This window comes from Gymnodraco acuticeps, unplaced genomic scaffold (assembly GCF_902827175.1).
Source record: "Gymnodraco acuticeps unplaced genomic scaffold, fGymAcu1.1, whole genome shotgun sequence".
Taxonomy (NCBI): Eukaryota; Metazoa; Chordata; class Actinopteri; order Perciformes; family Bathydraconidae; genus Gymnodraco; species Gymnodraco acuticeps.
In genome coordinates, this window is record NW_022989879.1 from 76,420 (window position 1) to 94,629 (window position 18,210).

At 39.1% G+C, this 18,210-nt stretch overlaps 2 protein-coding genes across 3 annotated transcripts; one reads left to right on the forward strand and one right to left on the reverse strand.

Moving 5' to 3' along the window:
- Positions 1 to 6,431: 6,431 nt before the first annotated feature.
- On the forward strand, positions 6,432 to 12,201 carry LOC117534245. The gene is made up of 12 exons (XM_034198429.1): positions 6,432 to 6,583; positions 6,744 to 6,982; positions 7,091 to 7,203; positions 7,590 to 7,798; positions 7,905 to 8,102; positions 8,198 to 8,284; positions 8,572 to 8,598; positions 10,293 to 10,513; positions 10,857 to 10,985; positions 11,189 to 11,327; positions 11,624 to 11,735; positions 11,924 to 12,201. Exons 2-10 carry the CDS (start codon positions 6,782 to 6,784, stop codon positions 11,306 to 11,308), a joined length of 1,305 nt encoding a protein of 434 aa, XP_034054320.1. The 5' UTR covers positions 6,432 to 6,583; positions 6,744 to 6,781; the 3' UTR covers positions 11,309 to 11,327; positions 11,624 to 11,735; positions 11,924 to 12,201.
- Positions 12,202 to 12,480: 279 nt separating this feature from the next.
- LOC117534251 lies at positions 12,481 to 16,774 on the reverse strand. 2 transcript variants are annotated; one of them, XM_034198442.1, is made up of 6 exons: positions 16,321 to 16,770; positions 15,317 to 15,450; positions 15,013 to 15,160; positions 14,306 to 14,554; positions 13,322 to 13,589; positions 12,481 to 12,844 (listed from the first exon to the last, which is right to left on the reverse strand). In XM_034198442.1, exons 1-6 carry the CDS (start codon positions 16,677 to 16,679, stop codon positions 12,647 to 12,649), a joined length of 1,356 nt encoding a protein of 451 aa, XP_034054333.1. In that variant the 5' UTR covers positions 16,680 to 16,770; the 3' UTR covers positions 12,481 to 12,646. The 2 variants fall into 2 exon arrangements, with proteins under 2 accessions (XP_034054333.1, XP_034054342.1); XM_034198451.1 differs by having other exon boundaries at positions 12,625 to 12,844; positions 13,348 to 13,589; positions 16,321 to 16,774.
- Between the last annotated feature and the right edge of the window lie 1,436 nt (positions 16,775 to 18,210).

An 18,210-nucleotide genomic window follows, 5' to 3' on the forward strand; every position in this document is an offset into this window, starting at 1 on the left:
TTAATGATCGAATTAAGGACATTAAAAAGAACTTGAGGTTTATGGCTGTTTTTGGAGATTAACAGAGAAATATACTCTGTTTTGGCTGCTTTAACTGCCGTCTGATAATCGGAAAGGCAAGCACGAAGAATTTCTAAGGAGACATGAAGTTTATCCTTTTTCCATTTTCTCTCAGCACGCCTACAAGCGCGTCTAAAAGCACGAGTACAATCATTGAGCCACGGCTCTAAGAGAACTTTGTTGCGTCTAAGCGTAAAAGTAGCAACAGAATCCAGTATTAGTGTGCATGTCGAATCAAACAAAGAGATAAGCTCATCCGCACTAAAAGCACAGTTCACCTCTAATTTACAAATCGGATTGTATTAAAAGCATCTGAAAACTGTGAGGCAGTCAAGGGGTTAATTTCGTAGAGAAAGCTCTGTGTTTATCAATCAAGTCCTGCAGAAATGACAAAATCACACCGACAGGACATTGAAAAGAGACGTGTCCCTTTTGGAGCCACCACTCCTCAAACACCCTCCAATTACAGTCATAAAGAGACCTTCTGAGGAAGCACCACTGTACTCAAATTATACCACTCACGGGCCAGGCCCATAGTACCAAGCGTTTTGGGTGTGAGTGAAAAATCGCCCCCCCCCCCACGGTAATTTTGAGGCTGCACATGGGTAGACTTTGCGTCCTTAAAATCCCCACAATGCTTTGCGCACGGACCAATTTCAAAAACCCTTGCGGAGAATTGCTGAACCGACGCAGCGTGTTTATTATGGGGCTATGTATTGAAGTCAATGGAGAGAGAAAGATTATCTTTCGACCCCGTTTGAATTGTGCCACGAATTACACATATGATATTTGCCAATTTAAAAGATAATTTTGCCAGTAAAAAAAAAAAAAATGTGTCGTAAAACTGTGAAGTAACACATTTTTTTGTGTGAAACGCTCAATGAACTACATCTCTGCTCTCGCACAACAACACAGACGTCACCAAGATGGCCGTCACTACTGTCTTGCTAAACAAGGTATTAACTACCCTCACTATCACCACAATGAAACACGTCCAGAAGAATGTCATGCATAGCTGCCTGCCTGCCTTCCTTTGATTCTCTCTGAACTGCCTGATCTTTTTGAAGTTGAATGTCAACCATTTGTGCAGATAGCATGAAGTAGAAAAGATCACCAATGCTAATGTAGCGTTAGCATTTCTCCCCCGGGCTTAAATGGTGTATTATAGAATGATCACACCGGTGTGACAGTACTCTTCAAAGGGTTCACCAAATATGACTACTACTCTTACTGTTTAACATTTTGGGTTACTTAATCTCACTTCATGTTAAGGCCAGGGGCGTCGCCTGGGGTTTTTTCTTTAGCCCCGGACAAATTCTCCCTCAATAATATAATACATTAACCTACTTTACCTATAGGACGGACGGTAGAATTGTAATTTCCCATGTTCAGTGAATGCAACACAGAGGCAAGACGACGCCACCAGACCAATCAGGGAGTTATATGGAAATAAACGTGTTTTATTGGCTGACAGGTACCTTACCTCTCCTCTGTGACAATGTTTAAACTTTAAACTGTCAGCCCCGGACGCGGAGATTCTGAAGATGGACATTAGACATTTCTTTAATAAAAAAGACGGCAATTCTCAAGTGGTGGGTCACACAACAACCCCAGAGCCACCACCTGAGCCAGATGAACAAGGTGTCAGTAAACTTACAAGTTATGCGAACATGTAAGCAAAGCATAAATTATAGCTACGTTGACGTTATTTTGAATCGCGCGGGTAAGCTAAACCGTTAGCAAGTAGCTATAGCTAGCCAGATATATTAAATAAACACTTTGTCATACAATCTAAATGTTGTGTTTTTTTAGCGTTACTTGGTGATTTCAAAGAAAGCTCTCTGGGAAATGTTGACTTACTGTCTGTGTTCGACATGAAGCTAGAAGCTACCTTACAGTAGTACACAGTTGATCCTGAGTCCTGTCAGTTAAAGTGTTTCATAGTTAGCTTAGCTAAGCATCAACCTAGCACTGAAATATATATGGATGTTATGTGACAGTATTTCTGAGAAAAAGTCAGCTGAAATGGTGGCATAGTTGCCACTGCTTTACGTGTCGACAGCATGTTTGAACGTATTTGCAGCAGTAAATGTGGCTGTCTGGCCACTGACGTTGCCATAACAACACCTGCATTTAAATGTGCAACCTCTTTTTGTGACAGATTTTGCATGAAAATATAATTCTTCTGATTTATATTTCCTATTGACAGCTAGTTTCTATGTGAACATTATGAGATGGACAGCCAGCTAACAAGCTTTTTATACAAATATTTCAGATCAAAGCCAATCCAGTGGGGCTCCTGAAAGGGAGCAAGGGACATATGCTCCCAAATATTAAGCCTTGACCCGCATCTTAAAATTGATATGATCAAAAAATGATCTGCATTGTCAGAGGCCTTTTTTCCTCATTATCATGTCAAATTGTACAGCTTTCCTTAGTGTTGAATGCAGAAAGATGACTATATTAGAGTATTAAGTGAAAATGACTATATTAAAGTTTTAAGTAAATATATTAAGTGAATTACTCAAACTGCATTTGTATAGGAATGATTCTGTCCTATTGGCAGACAACTACTCTTAACAGTGATATCTACAAGAGATGTAAATTTAACTATTTTCAATTGGTTAGTATTACATTTTGTGACAGTGTGGTGACACTCATTTTAATGAAGACAAATGTGTGTATCTTGAAATTCATTTATTTGACAGAGCTGGAAACTGATTGACTTACATACTTGTTTGTGTTTACCAACACAGTCATCACAGATGAGCCAAACAGAGTAGAGGATGAAGAAAGGGGAACAGGAGAAAGGGACACACAAGAAGGAGATACAACAGACAAGAACAACAATGGAGACAACAATGAACAGGAACACCAGAACAGACAAGAGTCAATGGGTAACATGACTGATTTAGGGACTGCAGATACAGGGCCAAGGCAAGTGAGACATCACTGCTTTCCATTTGGCCAGCAAAAGAGATCATTTCAAACGGAAACAGCAAGAGATGAGGGATTATTATTTCCTCCTTCCATCCCTTTTTTCTGTTTAATCTGATTACTAACAACTTCTAATAATTTGACATAGTTTATGATTTAATTGGAAAATGAAGTGTTTTTAAATAATAAACCCGTTTCTGATTCTGATTCTTTGATTTATTTTTGACATATGGGTGTTGAGAGATGTATCATATCTCTTAATGTTGCTCTCAAAGTGCACAAGATTGATGCTTTTAACTTCAATATTTAAAAAAAGTCTTCCTGGGGGACCCCAGAGGAGGTGAGTTCCCTCAAAATAGCACTTTATCTCTGCTTATGTAACTCCGGTGTAGTGTCCCCTCGGCAACAGATCACTCAGAGCTGGTGATTACTTTCCTGCATTTCAATGGACAGCATATAAAAAGGACACGTAAGCTGCATTGCTTAAGAGATCCTCTCATGCTATCTCTTTTACAAAATAAGTGTCCAGTCAACAACAAAACATCAGTGATCGTATAGTGGTAGTATAGTTTTCACAAGCAATGTGAAACATTAAACTTATACAAACTGGTGTACAAAACTCACATACCTGCGTTGATCTCCTGGAGTGTCTCTACTCTTTCTTCTCCACATCTCTTGTCCACCATCAGAGATTGCAAACATTTCAGAAACAGCTAGAGGTAGGGGACAAACAACTTGTTCGCTGGGCATGTCAAAAACCTCCTACTTTGATCAAGACTTTAGGGAGCCTTTCAGCCCCTCTAGTAAAGGGACTGGAAAGCAAGCTTTGAAAATGCAGTACCATCTACATGCTGTCATGTTCCAGACACTGCTCTCAACCACTCAGGGCCTGCTTAAATACCTGCAGAAAGAAACAATTGACTTGGTGCAGGCAGTAGATTACAAAACAGCAGTTGAGAACACACTGAAAAGTTACCGAAGTAACGAGAAAGCACATGAGGTCTATGACAAGACCAAGGCCCTGTGCAATGATCGTGATATTCCCGAAACTGTGACACAGAGGAAGAAGCATAGAAACATGGAAGACTTTGTAGTCAAGGCATCATGTGGAGCAATGTGAAACATTACACATAAATACACTGGTGTACAAAACTCACATACCTGCATTTCAATGGACAGCATAAAAGGACACGTGAGCTGGGTTCTGGTGCTCAGATTAGCTATTGATGATCACGTTGATAAATCATATAAAACAAATAGCCAATCACTAGGGGTGTAATGGTACACGTACCCGTACCGAAATTATTCGGTACGGGCCCTTCGGTTCGGTACAGGTGTGTACCGAAGTGTACCGAACGAATATAACGTTAAACGTAAAAAATTGAGAACGTGAATAACTTTTGGAAGTAATCTCAGGTGCTGCGTCGCAGCATTCAGAGTAATTTGCTCACATTGGGTTCAACGCGTCATAGAGCGAGCAAGTCATTTCATTGGATGAGAGGCATACTATGAGAGCTGGTCAGAGGGATGCGTTCAAATGTAGTCAGTAATTTGAGGAACTGTCGAAATGGCGAAAGCAGATAAAGTTGAGCTCGAAAATCCTCCAGCATCATTGAAGTCTCCGGTTTGGGAACATTTTGGTTTCGCAGTTACGAACAAGGATGACGGACAAAGACAGGTGGACTGAACCAAAGCTGTTTGTCGGCATTGTTCAACTAAAATTGGTTACGCGGCTGGCAATACATCAAACTTGCACACTCTTGAAAAGGCATCACCCGAACGTGAATATCACCGGTACCAAAAGAAAAAATGACTGAAGTGCAAACCCAACTCCCACTAGCATTTAAGCCTCCACCACTCGCAGAGAGTTCAGACCGAGCCAAAGCTATTACAAACGCCAAATATCCTTATGTTGCCATGTTAGCAAAGCGCTACCTGGCTGTGTCTGCTACCTCTGTCCCTAGAGAGGGTGTTCTCCACAGCAGGAGACATTGTTAGTGCCAGCAGATCTGCCCTTTCGGCAAGCAATGTGGACAAGTTCATCTTTCTTTAAACAACATGAAAATACAATGACAAGCAAGTCATAATGTCAAACTGGCTGCTTAGGTGCTAGTACAGTTCAGTTCAAATACAGATTATTTCAGTTCATCGACATGCTGCACCTTAATGTTCATTTTATTATATTTTGTATTTATTTGAGTGAATACATTATTCACAGTTTAATAATAATAATAAAAATATATATATATATATATGTTTTGTTTTGTGAAAAAAAATTCTGCTGTACCGAACCGAACCGTGACCAAAAAACCGAGGTACGTACCGAACCGAAATGTTTGTGAACCGTTACACCCCTACCAATCACACAAAAAACATGTTGCTGTGACTGTGAGCATTAAACAATTAACATTAAACTAAACAAACACAACAGTACGTTATTGTCCTTATAAAATAAAAACATACATTTTGTCCACCGAGATAATACAGGCACCTTACCCTCAAGAGATCCTCACATGCTATGAGAATCTCCCACAATCCATTGCCGTAACAAAGCTAATGCAGGCACACGTTTGTGACACCAGATGGCGCAATTGTGTATGTGCGTGTGGGGAGTCTTGCAGTAGAACATTTGACTGTAGCGCCGCCACTGTGGGCTAAGCCCCGAATGTTTCCAGGTCCAGGCGACGCCCCTGGTTAAGGCTAATAAAAATGACAAGGCTAAGGCTGTAATGCTAACTAACGTGCTTGCTACTAGCTAGGTAGCTAACTTGATCCAGCCACTGCACTAAGCTGGTTCAGGTCTTATCTATCAAAACGGTCTCAGTTTGTATCTGTCAACGATGAACCCTCATTACAAACTACAGTCAGTCATGGAGTACCGCAAGGGTCTGTTGGACCCATCCTGTTCATCATATATATGCTACCATTGGGCAATATCATAAGGAATAACTCCATCAATTTTCATTGTTTTGCAGATGATACATTGTATCTATCTATTAAACCAGATGTACAATTTCCATTAGTTAAACTGCAAGAATGCCTCACAGACATAAAGGCATGGATGACAAGCAACTTTCTATTATTAAACTCCGACAAAACAGAAGTCATTATACTAGGCCCCCAGCTATGGAGGACGGAACATGACTTAAGTATAAATAAATAAATGTATGAAGAAATACAGGAATAAATAAATAAATACGTAAATAAATAAATAAATACAGGAATAAATAAATACAGGAATAAATAAATGACGAAATAAATACAGAAATAAATAAATGTTGAAATGAATACACAAATAAATAAATAAAAGAATAAATGCATACATAAATGCATAAATAAATATGGAAATAAATACATCAATGTATAAATAAATAAATCCTAGCCGAAGTTTCAAGACTGTTTGGCCCCTACATGGGAGGGAGGAGGATGGCAGGGCGGCAAACCCTTTCTGGTCCTGCACACCTGCATTCTTATACCCATTTATTCTGTTGCCTTGAGGACAAGAATGCAGCCTTAGTCCCCAACCGATACGCCAAAGAAAGACTCGCTGCTGCTGGCTTTGGTGAAAAACGGCTCACATTTAAAGGTTTGTCAGTCATTAGAATGACGATTATCAATCGCTCTTTTCTTTTCTGTCTATTTTTTATGGTAAATGTACATTTGTGATATATAAATATATTGAGTTACCCTTACAATCATAACATTATCTTTATGTTAGATCTCTTATGTGTATCATCTATTTCTAGGCAGCCATACAGATTCAAATGAATTCCTCGAATTCTTGATGGATGCCTATCCAAAACTGCGGAACGGTGGCGGTTTCGAGTTGCTAAAAATATCTGGCACTACGAGAAGTCGCCACTTGATTGTGATCCCCTGTCCCAATGAGGGTTACTATGTCAGATATTTGAAGGACCCTCAGACCCAGATTGGCCATTCTACGGTTTTCATTAGACCAATGCAAAGAACCCTGAATTTGGACCCTGTAAGTTCCTCACATCTATAGTGGTGTCACAATATTAAAGTGGAACCTGTGACTTACAGTAACATAATTGTTCGCTTGTGATGTAGTTTAAAACTATTTTGTTTACAGGCATGTCGATCAGAAGGCGACAACGTGTTAATTGGACCAAATCAGAAATGTGTCATCTGTGGAGAGGAGTTCCCCTTTTCCAGAATCAAGGATCACAGCAATAACGGCATGAGGTATTACTCTCTACAGAACTAAACATCACATTCGCCAGGCACACTGCAACTGCATGTGTATACACACAATAACCAATAAGCATAAGGCTGTGGGATGCTGCAAATGGATGTAAAATATTTTGACATATCAGCACATCTGAGGTGTTATAATTATGGGGCCAGATATTAGTACTTTTTGTTCCAACAATCCCTCTGTAACACCATATTCTGCTGTCCTCTATAATACATTTAAATATGAAAGATATACATTCTGGATGTTAGTTTTGAGGAAAAGTAACATTTGGTTTACTTGTCATTCTATTTATATGCCCATCTTTTTCTAGAGTGTGATATGTAATGTAAAGTATACTAGACCGAATAACAGAAATAACCTCTTTTTACACTAGACCATCACAGAGCAGCGGTGAGGTACAGATTGAGTTGACAACTGAAAGGGCCTCCGGAAGTCAAGTTAGATTTGAAAGCACGTTCACAGGAGCACAGGGAAATGAGACAACAAGGGCCAGGAACACAAGACACTTGGTGCCACCTCAGGAAATGTTGCCTTCTCCTGAGGTAGTTGACATCGATCCCACTGAGGAAAGTGGCTTCTCTGGTGTGTAACATCCTTTATTAAGTACATCATGTATTGCAATAAGTTGTTGCTCTCTACATTTCACTTGATCCAATATTAATTTGGAAACCTTTTAAACTATTTTTAGATTGGAGAATAGCGCCAGATCCCACAGAGGCAGCAAAGATGTTTAAAGAAGACATTTTAAGCCAGCATGCAACTGGAAAATCCTTGTGTCTTACTATGGATCTTGGAGACAGTGCAGAGGAAAAGGAAAGAGCAGTCCTTACTTTTTATAAGAAGGCAAATGTTGAGTGGGCTTGCCCCTTGACATGCACACTTAAGGGTAATTCGGTTACAAACAAAATCCAAGATAAAAAAATGAACAAACCATATTTTTGTTAAACTGATGTCTGTAGTGTGTGTGTTTACATTTTTAAGGAGATCCAGCCATTGGTGATGGTGTGACTCGGCATTTCTTTGCAACCATCATGTCAAAACTTCAGGCTGGTTTTGAGATGAAGTTTGGTAAGTAAATATTTACTATGGCTGATCGCTGGGTCTCAGCCACTAAGTTATGTGTATTTTTGTACCAGTTCCAGGCTGAAAACAGATCTGTCCCTTAACCCCAGAAAACAAAACGTATTCCTAAAACCTGATGTGATTGTAGCTGCTGTGAACATGTAGGTTTCTACAGGATCAACCACTATCCAGTGGCGGTTTGATAATTCCTTTACTAATGCTTTGTGATAGTTGAATATTTATGTCCTTTACTTTACTATCAATTTACTTTGACTGTTTTCCTATATTTGCAGTGCCTGGAGGAACTCTTCTTTTTGAAGGTGTTTAGAGTATTGAGAGGTCCTGATAATTTATTCCGGCAAATTATTCTGACCTCCTAATTGACCTTTCCGAAGATTATTGAGTCTATGTAAGTTTGCTGCGTGGCTCAGATCCACCAACGTCAGCAAGATCTCACCTCTACTAACTTCCCGAAGAACCAAGGTTTCAATTAACTGCTGTTTCAATTCAGACAACTCTTTTTTAATCTGTTTAAGCAATCCCGAAGGATTTTGATATCAGTAAATGGAGTGTGCTCCTACCTAAGTGTGTGTGGCAGGGTGCAATCTTACCTTTGACGCAGGAGAGGAGGGCACAGGTGTCTTTTAAAGGATCCCAATCCAACAGGTGGGATTCAGTTTATTTGAAGAAAAATAGGTCCAAACTAATACAGGGTTTTTACCTTCTCTCTCACAACATTATAATCATACTAACAAAAACACCGTGCTGTGATCATGTTCAAATGAAACTTTAATTCACAGTCTTACATTTATTACCAAAATGTTTTAATTTCAACTGCCCATTTCAGTTGTGACATTTTAAAATTCTCCCGATAGAATTTAGAGGTATTTCCTCGTAAAAAGACCGGTGACAATAAAAAGCGCATTCAACTTTTCATTCACCCATTTATTCACATCAGTTTTCATACACTTTTTCCGACACAGACGGCGGATTAACACTCAAAAACCCATTCCTATCCGCAAAATTCGAAGGAAGGTCCTTACAGGTCGCGGTATTTATAATTTTCAAACACTTTTTCCGACACAGACGGCGGATTAACCTTTCAAAAACACATTCCTATCCGCAAAATTCGGGGGACCAGATGTTTTCCCCACAGGTCGCGGTATTTATAAAGGTTCACACACTTTCTCTCATCAAATCATTCCACTCAGCCAACAACCAATAAATTCGAGAGATATTTACCCCGTCTAGAAGGACCTTACCGAGAGCTATTAACCCAGCTCTGAAGCACACAGCCTACCCGAAGAGAGTCTACCAGGGGTCACCCCCCCTCTCTCGCGCTCTCTCAAAAAACCAGTCTCTTTATGCTAAAAAAACTGGATCCTAAACCCAAAAAAAACAAACTCCTCCTCTTACACCCAATTCAGTTGAAAACCGCGCATGCGCATAATGTACAAGGCTGAACATGTCCCAACATGTTCCACAGCTGTTATGGGATAAGACACCCTTTCATATGAGGTAAAAAGGACATGAACTCTCTTTGGCCTCTTAATGTTTCTCCCCTTAGTGTGAAGCCCCCCCCCCCCCCCCTCTCTCTGGACTGCTGCCAGAGGAGAGGAAGAAAACTCAACCTAAACAACCCACTTGGTTTTGTTTATACTGTAACTATAGAAAACCTAAAATATGAAGCATTTTCATTGTGAGTTATACAAGAATATAATTGATTATATTTGATTATAACTAACTTTCGTTTTTAAGTATTAAACATACTATGAAAACTCACAACACCCTCTTTTCAAAACGCAAAGTTCTCAAATAGCAACAGAAAAAATTGTAAGCATAGATACATATTCAAAAACCGTCAAGAAGCATTCTCATTATGGGTTTATACAAGAATATGATTGATCATGTATGATTTATAATTAACTTTCGTTTTTAAGTATTCACTTCATTCCATGATCTCAATTAACTTTCGTTTTAAGTATTCACTTCATATGAAGATCTCAACAAGGGGAACAAGATCATCTGATTCCCTCCACTTCTCATCTCCTTTTGGAGAGTGACTTCTTTGTTGTTGCTGGCCGAATGATTGGATATTCATTCCTCCATGATGGGCCATGCCTAGGTGGACTGAGCCCAGCTGTCCTGCATGTGCTCTTTGGTGGATCCCCGGAAGAAGCCACAATATATATTAAGGACTGTGTTGACCTTGATATCCGTGAGACAATCAAGTTGGTATGGTCAATTTTTTTCTAACCTATTTTATTATTCAACCTTTGGATATTATTTATTTAGCTGATCTACTTTCAGATACTGTTAACATCAAGTGGCTACACTTTGCACCAGCAGGGGTTACTGAAGCATTATAAAACACCATGCACTGATATATTAAATATCATTAGAACACTTACAGATGTCCTCCTATAAGATGTTTTTTGACAAAACATAGCTTTTACAGGTTACCAACTAACATGCTGATTATAAGTTAAACTTCTTATGTTGTATCAAAGTTGAATGTTTATACAAGTATTGAGAAATTAACGATTCTTATCAAATTCATTCTACTTGCCATTATTAGCTGGAGGGAACAGCAGAGTTATCATCAGAAGAAAAAAAGCTCATCAATGAGTTGGCACTGTCCTGGGATTTGCCTCTAGTCACATGTGACAACAGGAGATGGCTATTTGATAAACTGATCCTCCATGCTGTGAGTATTCTTAACAGGTCATATGAATCAGACTGACTAATCAGAGTTGAAGTTTTGAAGTAGGACCTCATTTTGGCATATCACATTTGAGCTTTTTTGTTAAATACATATTTGGATGTTAATAGTGTATTAAAACATGCTTATTGGGCTATTAGATCAATCAGGCTGCTTTGCTTTTCTACTGTGATGCAAATATTGTGCAGGTCCTTGGAAGAACCTCCAGACAAGTCAAGCAGTTACGAAGGGGTTTAAAAGAGACACTGATCTGGCCTCTGCTGACGGAGAGGAAAGACACGATTCCCCTTCTTTCCAAGAGCATCTGATTTGCAGTGCACACCACGGGTAAGTGATCTCATGCTGCTCAGTCAAATCCTTCCTCCTAACTCACAGGAGTTAGAAATTGGGTTTATTTACTACTCTCAGACCTACATTGCTTTAAGTTTATTAAAACAAACATTCACCTACGCAAACATATTTTGAAATGAAATGATGCTACTTGCTGCTTAAAAGGAGCTAAACCAATAGAACAACTGTATCTTTAGACTACTCTGCTGCTACACAGCAAAACCTGCAGTTTCTTGTATGTTCTGTTTATTATTGTGCTTTCACTGGGCTCCTTTCAAAACGAAATCTGTCAGATGGTGTTGGAGAAGATAAACTGGCCCACACAGGATGAGGATGAAGACAGTGAAGTCTCTTTGGAGGATTCCTGTAGGCTCACAGGATTCCTGCGCACATTTATTGAGATGGGTAAAACAACGTCTTCAAGCTTTGTTTACTGAAAGTTTGTAATTATTATAACGAAAGCTGCGCTTCCTCTGTTTTTATCTTTAAAGATACAGTAACAATCCAAGGCGTAATTTAAGTAACATTATTGTTATTTAACTATTAACTGAAAGCAATTATAATAAAATGAATTTATTCTCTGTTTTATAAAGCATCTCCCGTTATCCTTGGGAAACTTGTGCAGTTCTGGATAGGATGGAATGTGCTTCCTAGACATGGCCTGGATGTGACCGTGGTGGAGAGCAACTTCCCCAGCTCTTCCACATGCTTTCACCAGCTGAAACTTCCAGGACATTACAAAGAGTACTGTATGTTTGAAAGGGACATTCTTGCTGCTATTTGGAGCACTGAAACTGGGTTCGGGATGGTCTGAAGAGACGGACACACCTTAGTACTAGATTTGTTGTCTTTTGTTTGGCCGGCCAAAAATTTATGTTTTCAGAGAGGAAAACAAACTCAGTTAATGCCTATACTCCGGCCAGTTTGTGTAACACTGAAAATATATAAAGATAAACATGCTTTCCTTGTTATTGCACATAACAAAGAAAGCATGTTTATCTTTATATATTTTCAAAGTTTTCAATTGATATTCGTTACAAAATGTTCATTAACTGTAACAAATGTATATTTCTTGATGCATTACAGTAAGTGTTGATTCACAACAAGCATATGGTTCAGTGCAACACATGTTTCAAATGACTACTGAACGTAACTTCATTACCATCTAATTTTTATTGTATTAAAATCGAAATATACTGAATCTTGGTACCAGCGTCTTCATGTAACTCAGTCAAATATTGTCACCTAATCGTCCTAGTCGAAACTTTAAAAGACTACATTTCCCACAGCAACAGACTTTTGATACACACACACATTTACTGTAGCATTTCAGTCAATAAGCCCACAGTTTGTACATAGACATTCCACACATTGGACAGAGGGCCATCAGGGTCTGGAAGTCTTTCCACTTCCTGGTCAGTCAGTGAACGTTGCAGCTGAACTTCAGGAACCATAACATGAGGCAGGCGATGAGCACATGGTCCAGTCCAGTCAACTCCAAACTCAATGTCAACCTGCAATTGCAAGAGCTAAAGTTAGAGTCAACCAAAATCAAAGTTTTAATATATTTGTCAGTTAATTCATTTTATATAACCTAACGTTTTGTATCATCTCCTGGAATTCCTGATTAATGTCTCATGAACAGCTATGACATCAATCAAATAATTAGAGAGAGCAGAAAGCCCTGATGTATCATTATCTTCCTTAACCGCTTGTTCTGGTTGATCACAGCATTTTAGGAATACCTCATAGAAGTGTTTAAAGTGCCGATGATATGCAGAATAAAATAATTCCATCACATTCAGTTTCCTCGACAACAGGCCACTATTTGTTACATTGTGCAACTATATGCACTTTGGAATGGACCTCACTTTTATTATTTGTTTTAAACAGTTTGTGTAATGACAGAAAAAGTGGGTATTAGTGTTAACATGGTCCCATGTAGGAAAGTAAAGTAAAAGTCAAAATAAAACTATTGAATACAATCAAACCTGTATATGTTCCTGCTGGGCCTCACGCTCATGGCGAGTCCACAGTTGCAGTGGGGACCGGTTTCCCTCAGTGCTTAGTCGGTGGCAGTTCCAGCCTTGCTGGAAAAACTGCAGGTGCTTCTGTATGTGGGGCACAAAGCACCAGTGCAGAGCATAGAGATGCACTTCACAGTCAGGATTGAGAAGGCCTTCTCTCTCTAGGTTGAAAAACATTGTGTAGAAGAGATCCAGCACTCCCACATAAACGTCTCTCCAGAGCCTTTCTATCCTTTTGAGGAAAAAGGAAGGAAAATATTTAGTCTGCTAAGTGAACAAAAAAAAATAACTTACAAATATCACCTTTCACCTACCATAAATGGTAAGTAAATTTAGAATTGAATTACATTAATTAGAAGCTAAGTATTAACATTTTTGCCGATTTCAATAGGAAAATGTTCCTGATTAAGTGGCAAGTGCACAATAATGCCTCTGGAAAAAAGCTGGAAATTGGATTTAGCAAACAACATTTTGCTTGAGCAAAGTTCATCAAACTTGGGTGAGGTTTTTATACTGTAAGCTTTGTTGAAACTGGATCAGGAAATATATCAGCTGAACATACTATGGATGTATAAAAAAAGACGGACTAATGCCATATTTATGCCACATTAACTGTTGTTGTTCAATATTAATGTAAGGTTCTCTTGACTGGAAAATACATTCAAAATCCAAGTTCCAACAGTAATTTGCCCGGTCATGCAACGTGCTGGGACTTCCACTAAATAGATGTTTGAAAAATATTGTTATCCTTCTTGTCAAATTATACAGTTGGTGTCATAATTATAGTGTTTGTATTATAGAAATATAACTTTTTTATTTCTATGGTTTTATCTCACAGAGGAAGACGAACAAAAATAAAATTAATAATAGCTAAAAGACATATAGTTGACATTGCAATCTTTACCAAAGACTTAATTTGATAAAAGTTTGACTTGAAGTTTAAGGTACCTTTGATTATGGACACTCCTGCCAGCAATGTGTGAATTCCTGTTCTCTCCTCGGTTTGCCACCATGTAGCGTGCAACGTCAACATTTTCTCCACCTTTATCTGACCTCACACGTGATGGCACACCGTAGACATTGGCGGCTTCCAAAAAGCTTCTTAAAACTGTTGCTGCCCGATTGTTGGTGGCAGCACTCAAGTACACGATGAGACGACTAAAGCCGTCAATACCACCATGCACAACAAAACGCCACCTAAAGGGATATGTATAGGCACACATTAAGGTCAATCCACTAATGTATGTACAGACATTTACACATTTAAAAAGGTGCCTTATCCTACTAAAAGTTATAATTACAAAACATAAATCATCTTAATTTTGATAGTAAAAGTAATTTGCATGCAGAGGAATTTGGTGCAATTAATCATTTGATACATTTCATTTATATTTCTTCTTGCAGTGTTTTAACTTGTTTTTATGTCTACAGAATATTGTATGTTGCATTGTTAGAGGAGACTGAGACTTCAGATTTTCCTAACCAACCAATAAAAAAAGCTATCATGCATATGACAATAAAGCCTTTGAATCTTGAAGTCTGGTTTGCATTGAAGCTGATTGATTATAAGAACACTTTAGATGGGCCCATCTTTTGTAACTGTAGTGAAGCGGATGTTTGAGCAATGCTTGAGAGTGTTAATGATTATACTATACCTAATCAGTTTGTGATTTCCGTCGATGTGCCATAAACTGTTCGGTGCTGGTACAAAGTACTTCCTACGCCTTCTTGGGTTCAGCTGCAGAGTGCGAATCAAAACTCCACCTGGATCAACACGCCGCATGGATTCCTGGACACGCTGTCCTGATATATTCGGGAAAATGCAGAGATATGGTGTACTGCAAGTAACATAATGAAAAGTAAAGCATTCCTAAATATGCCAGAATAATGTGATTCATTATCAAGTAGTAAAAAAAAAACACTGCATGGAGGATTATTATAATAATAACAATCCCTTACTTTGTATGCGTATCCCTCGTGCATTCAGGTACCCCACCATCATTTTGTATCCAGAGTTGGGATGATGCTGTAGAATTTGGGTAACAGTTTCATCTAAACTGTTGCCATCTAACAGAGTTAATAGATCTTGGACCCTGATCATCAAAAATAACGAAACAATAGTAAGTCACAATAAACAATAGTCACCTTGTAAGTGCAGCCTTTACATGTTCATAATTTAACTGTAATGTGTATTTTCTAAGTGTACTAATTATTATTGTTGTAATGTTTCATGCGTGCAATATTTCGTCTTTTATTTTGAAGTCCAAGCTCACATCTCGTTATGCTGTTCTCGCGTGAGTTAGAGAGCGAGAACATGAGAAGCACCCTCAGAGTAAGATGCACGGATACTTAAAGCTCCGTTAGTTGTGTATTCTTATACATATAAGTTGTGAAGAGAACTGAAGAATACTTCCCTCTGTTTACAGAGCATGCAGCCCAACGAGTTTTCATGGTGGATTCGGAGGAATAAACCCGTTATGAGAAAGCCACTTGTGTCTGCCTGTGCTTCGAGGGAATTACGCACCTTTTGCACTGTACAATCAAAACACATCAGAATGAGTGTGTTGCTCTGTACTAACCTGCATTGAAAGATTTAAGTGTCATCTGAAACAAATTAGCTGGTCTCTTAAACCTCATTACTATTATTAGGCCTACATCATGTCTGAGGTAATGGTACCTTTGTTTTGTGTACAAAGCATGTTTGTATCTTTGCCCCGACACATGTCTATCTGATGTATTGGTTTCAACATATAAATTGCCTATTACCATTTTAATAAATATGTAAACAATCTATAAACAAGTAGGCTAATTTGGATGGAGAAAATGTAGGCTAATGAAACGTTATCATTACTAAACACAAGTTAATGCGTCTAACAAATGTGTACACTGATATGGCCTACGCCAAAACAATAAAAGTAAGGAAATCCAGACAAAAAACGTGAAAGAATGCGGATTAAACCTACCGTATCCCGTTCTGTGTCATCCTCCGACGAATTGTTCTTTCGCACACCCCGAACACCTGCGCGATGTCCCCAGCGGTGTGGCCCCAACGAAGATGTGCTTCAATAACGTTTAGGGGCAACATGTAAGATGGACGCCCAAGGGGCGCCTCCTCTGTTTCCGAGAAGATTTCAAGTTGGCGGGCAACCTCTTGAAGACTCTCAAACACAGCTGGGTTAACATCCACATCCATGTCGAGCTGAGCCAAGTCCTCTATACATCGTTCCACACGAAACTGGACATAGTCTTTTGGTTCTCCGTTCTCTAAATGGTCCGCTAATGATCGTAAATGATCTCCAATGGCTCTTAAATCAATATCCATAAATAAACCTTACAACTGTGGATAAACCATGGATGTATAAAGATAAGGGCTAAACAGTAAAGCTCCTGCATTCGAATAAGCGCGGTTATCCAGGCGTTAGTAGTAGAGCCCTCTGCCAGAAATGATCACACACTCCTGTAACCAATCCTGCTTCAGACTGAGGTTAGGACCGCCCACCTCATTAGCATACGGACACATAAATACATAAACAAATAAATGTATGTCTCGTAAATGTAGAAATAAATGAAAGATATATAATAACGTGTGTTCTGTTTTATTTTCGACTTTTATTTATTTATTTATACATTGATGTATTTATTTCCATATTTATTTATGCATTTATTCTTTTATTTATTTATTTGTGTATTCATTTCAACATTTATTTATTTCTGTATTTATTTCGTCATTTATTTATTCCTGTATTTATTTATTTATTTACGTATTTATTTATTTATTCCTGTATTTCTTCATACATTTATTTATTTATACTTAAGTCATGTTCCGTCCTCCATACCCAGCACCTTCGGAACGAACTGTCCAACAACAAAAGTTCTTCGAATTGTATTACCATGACCTCCAGCACCACGGTAAAAAATCGTGGTGTTATTTGTGACGAGGATTTGTCTTTTAAATCCCATATAAAGCAAATTTCAAGGACTGCCTACTTCCATCTACGGAATATTACATTACATTACATTACATTGCATTTAGCTGACGCTTTTGTCCAAAGCGACTTACAATAAGTACATTCGACCAGGAAGACACAACCTTGAAGAAAACAGAATCATATAAGTACATCAGGTTTCATAGAGCCAAACATTTCAAGTACTACTCAACTGGCTTTAGGTAAGCCAGTCCTTTATTAGTATAAAAGTGCTTTGTTAATAGTTCTAACGCTCGAAGTGGAGTCGAAAGAGATGAGTTTTCAGTTTGCGCCGGAAGATGTGCAAGCTATCTGCCGTACTGATGTCAATGGGGAGCTCATTCCACCATCTTGGAGCCAGGACAGCAAACCCACGTGTTTTTGCCGATGGGAACTTGGGTCCCCCTCGCAGCGAGGGCGCAGCGAGTCGTTTGGCTGTTGCAGAGCGTAGTGCACGCGCTGGGGTGTACGGTTTAACCATGTCCTGGATGTAGGAAGGGCCAGATCCATTCGCAGTATGGTAAGCAAGTACCAGTGTCTTGAAGTGGATTCTAGCAGTTATCGGAAGCCAGTGAAGGGAGCGGAGGAGCGGAGTGGTGTGGGAAAATTTAGGAAGGTTGAAGACCAGACGAGCCGCTGCATTCTGGATGAGCTGCAGAGGTCGGATGGCACATGCAGGTAGACCAGCCAGGAGGGAGTTGCAGTAGTCTAGGCGTGAGATGACGAGAGCCTGGACCAGAACCTGAGTCGCTTTCTGTGTCAGCTGGGGACGTATCTTCCTGATGTTGTAAAGCGTGTATCTGCAGCAACGGGTTGTAGCAGCGATGTTTGCAGTGAAGGACAGGTTGTTATCTAGGATCACACCCAGATTCCTTGCAGTCTGAGTCG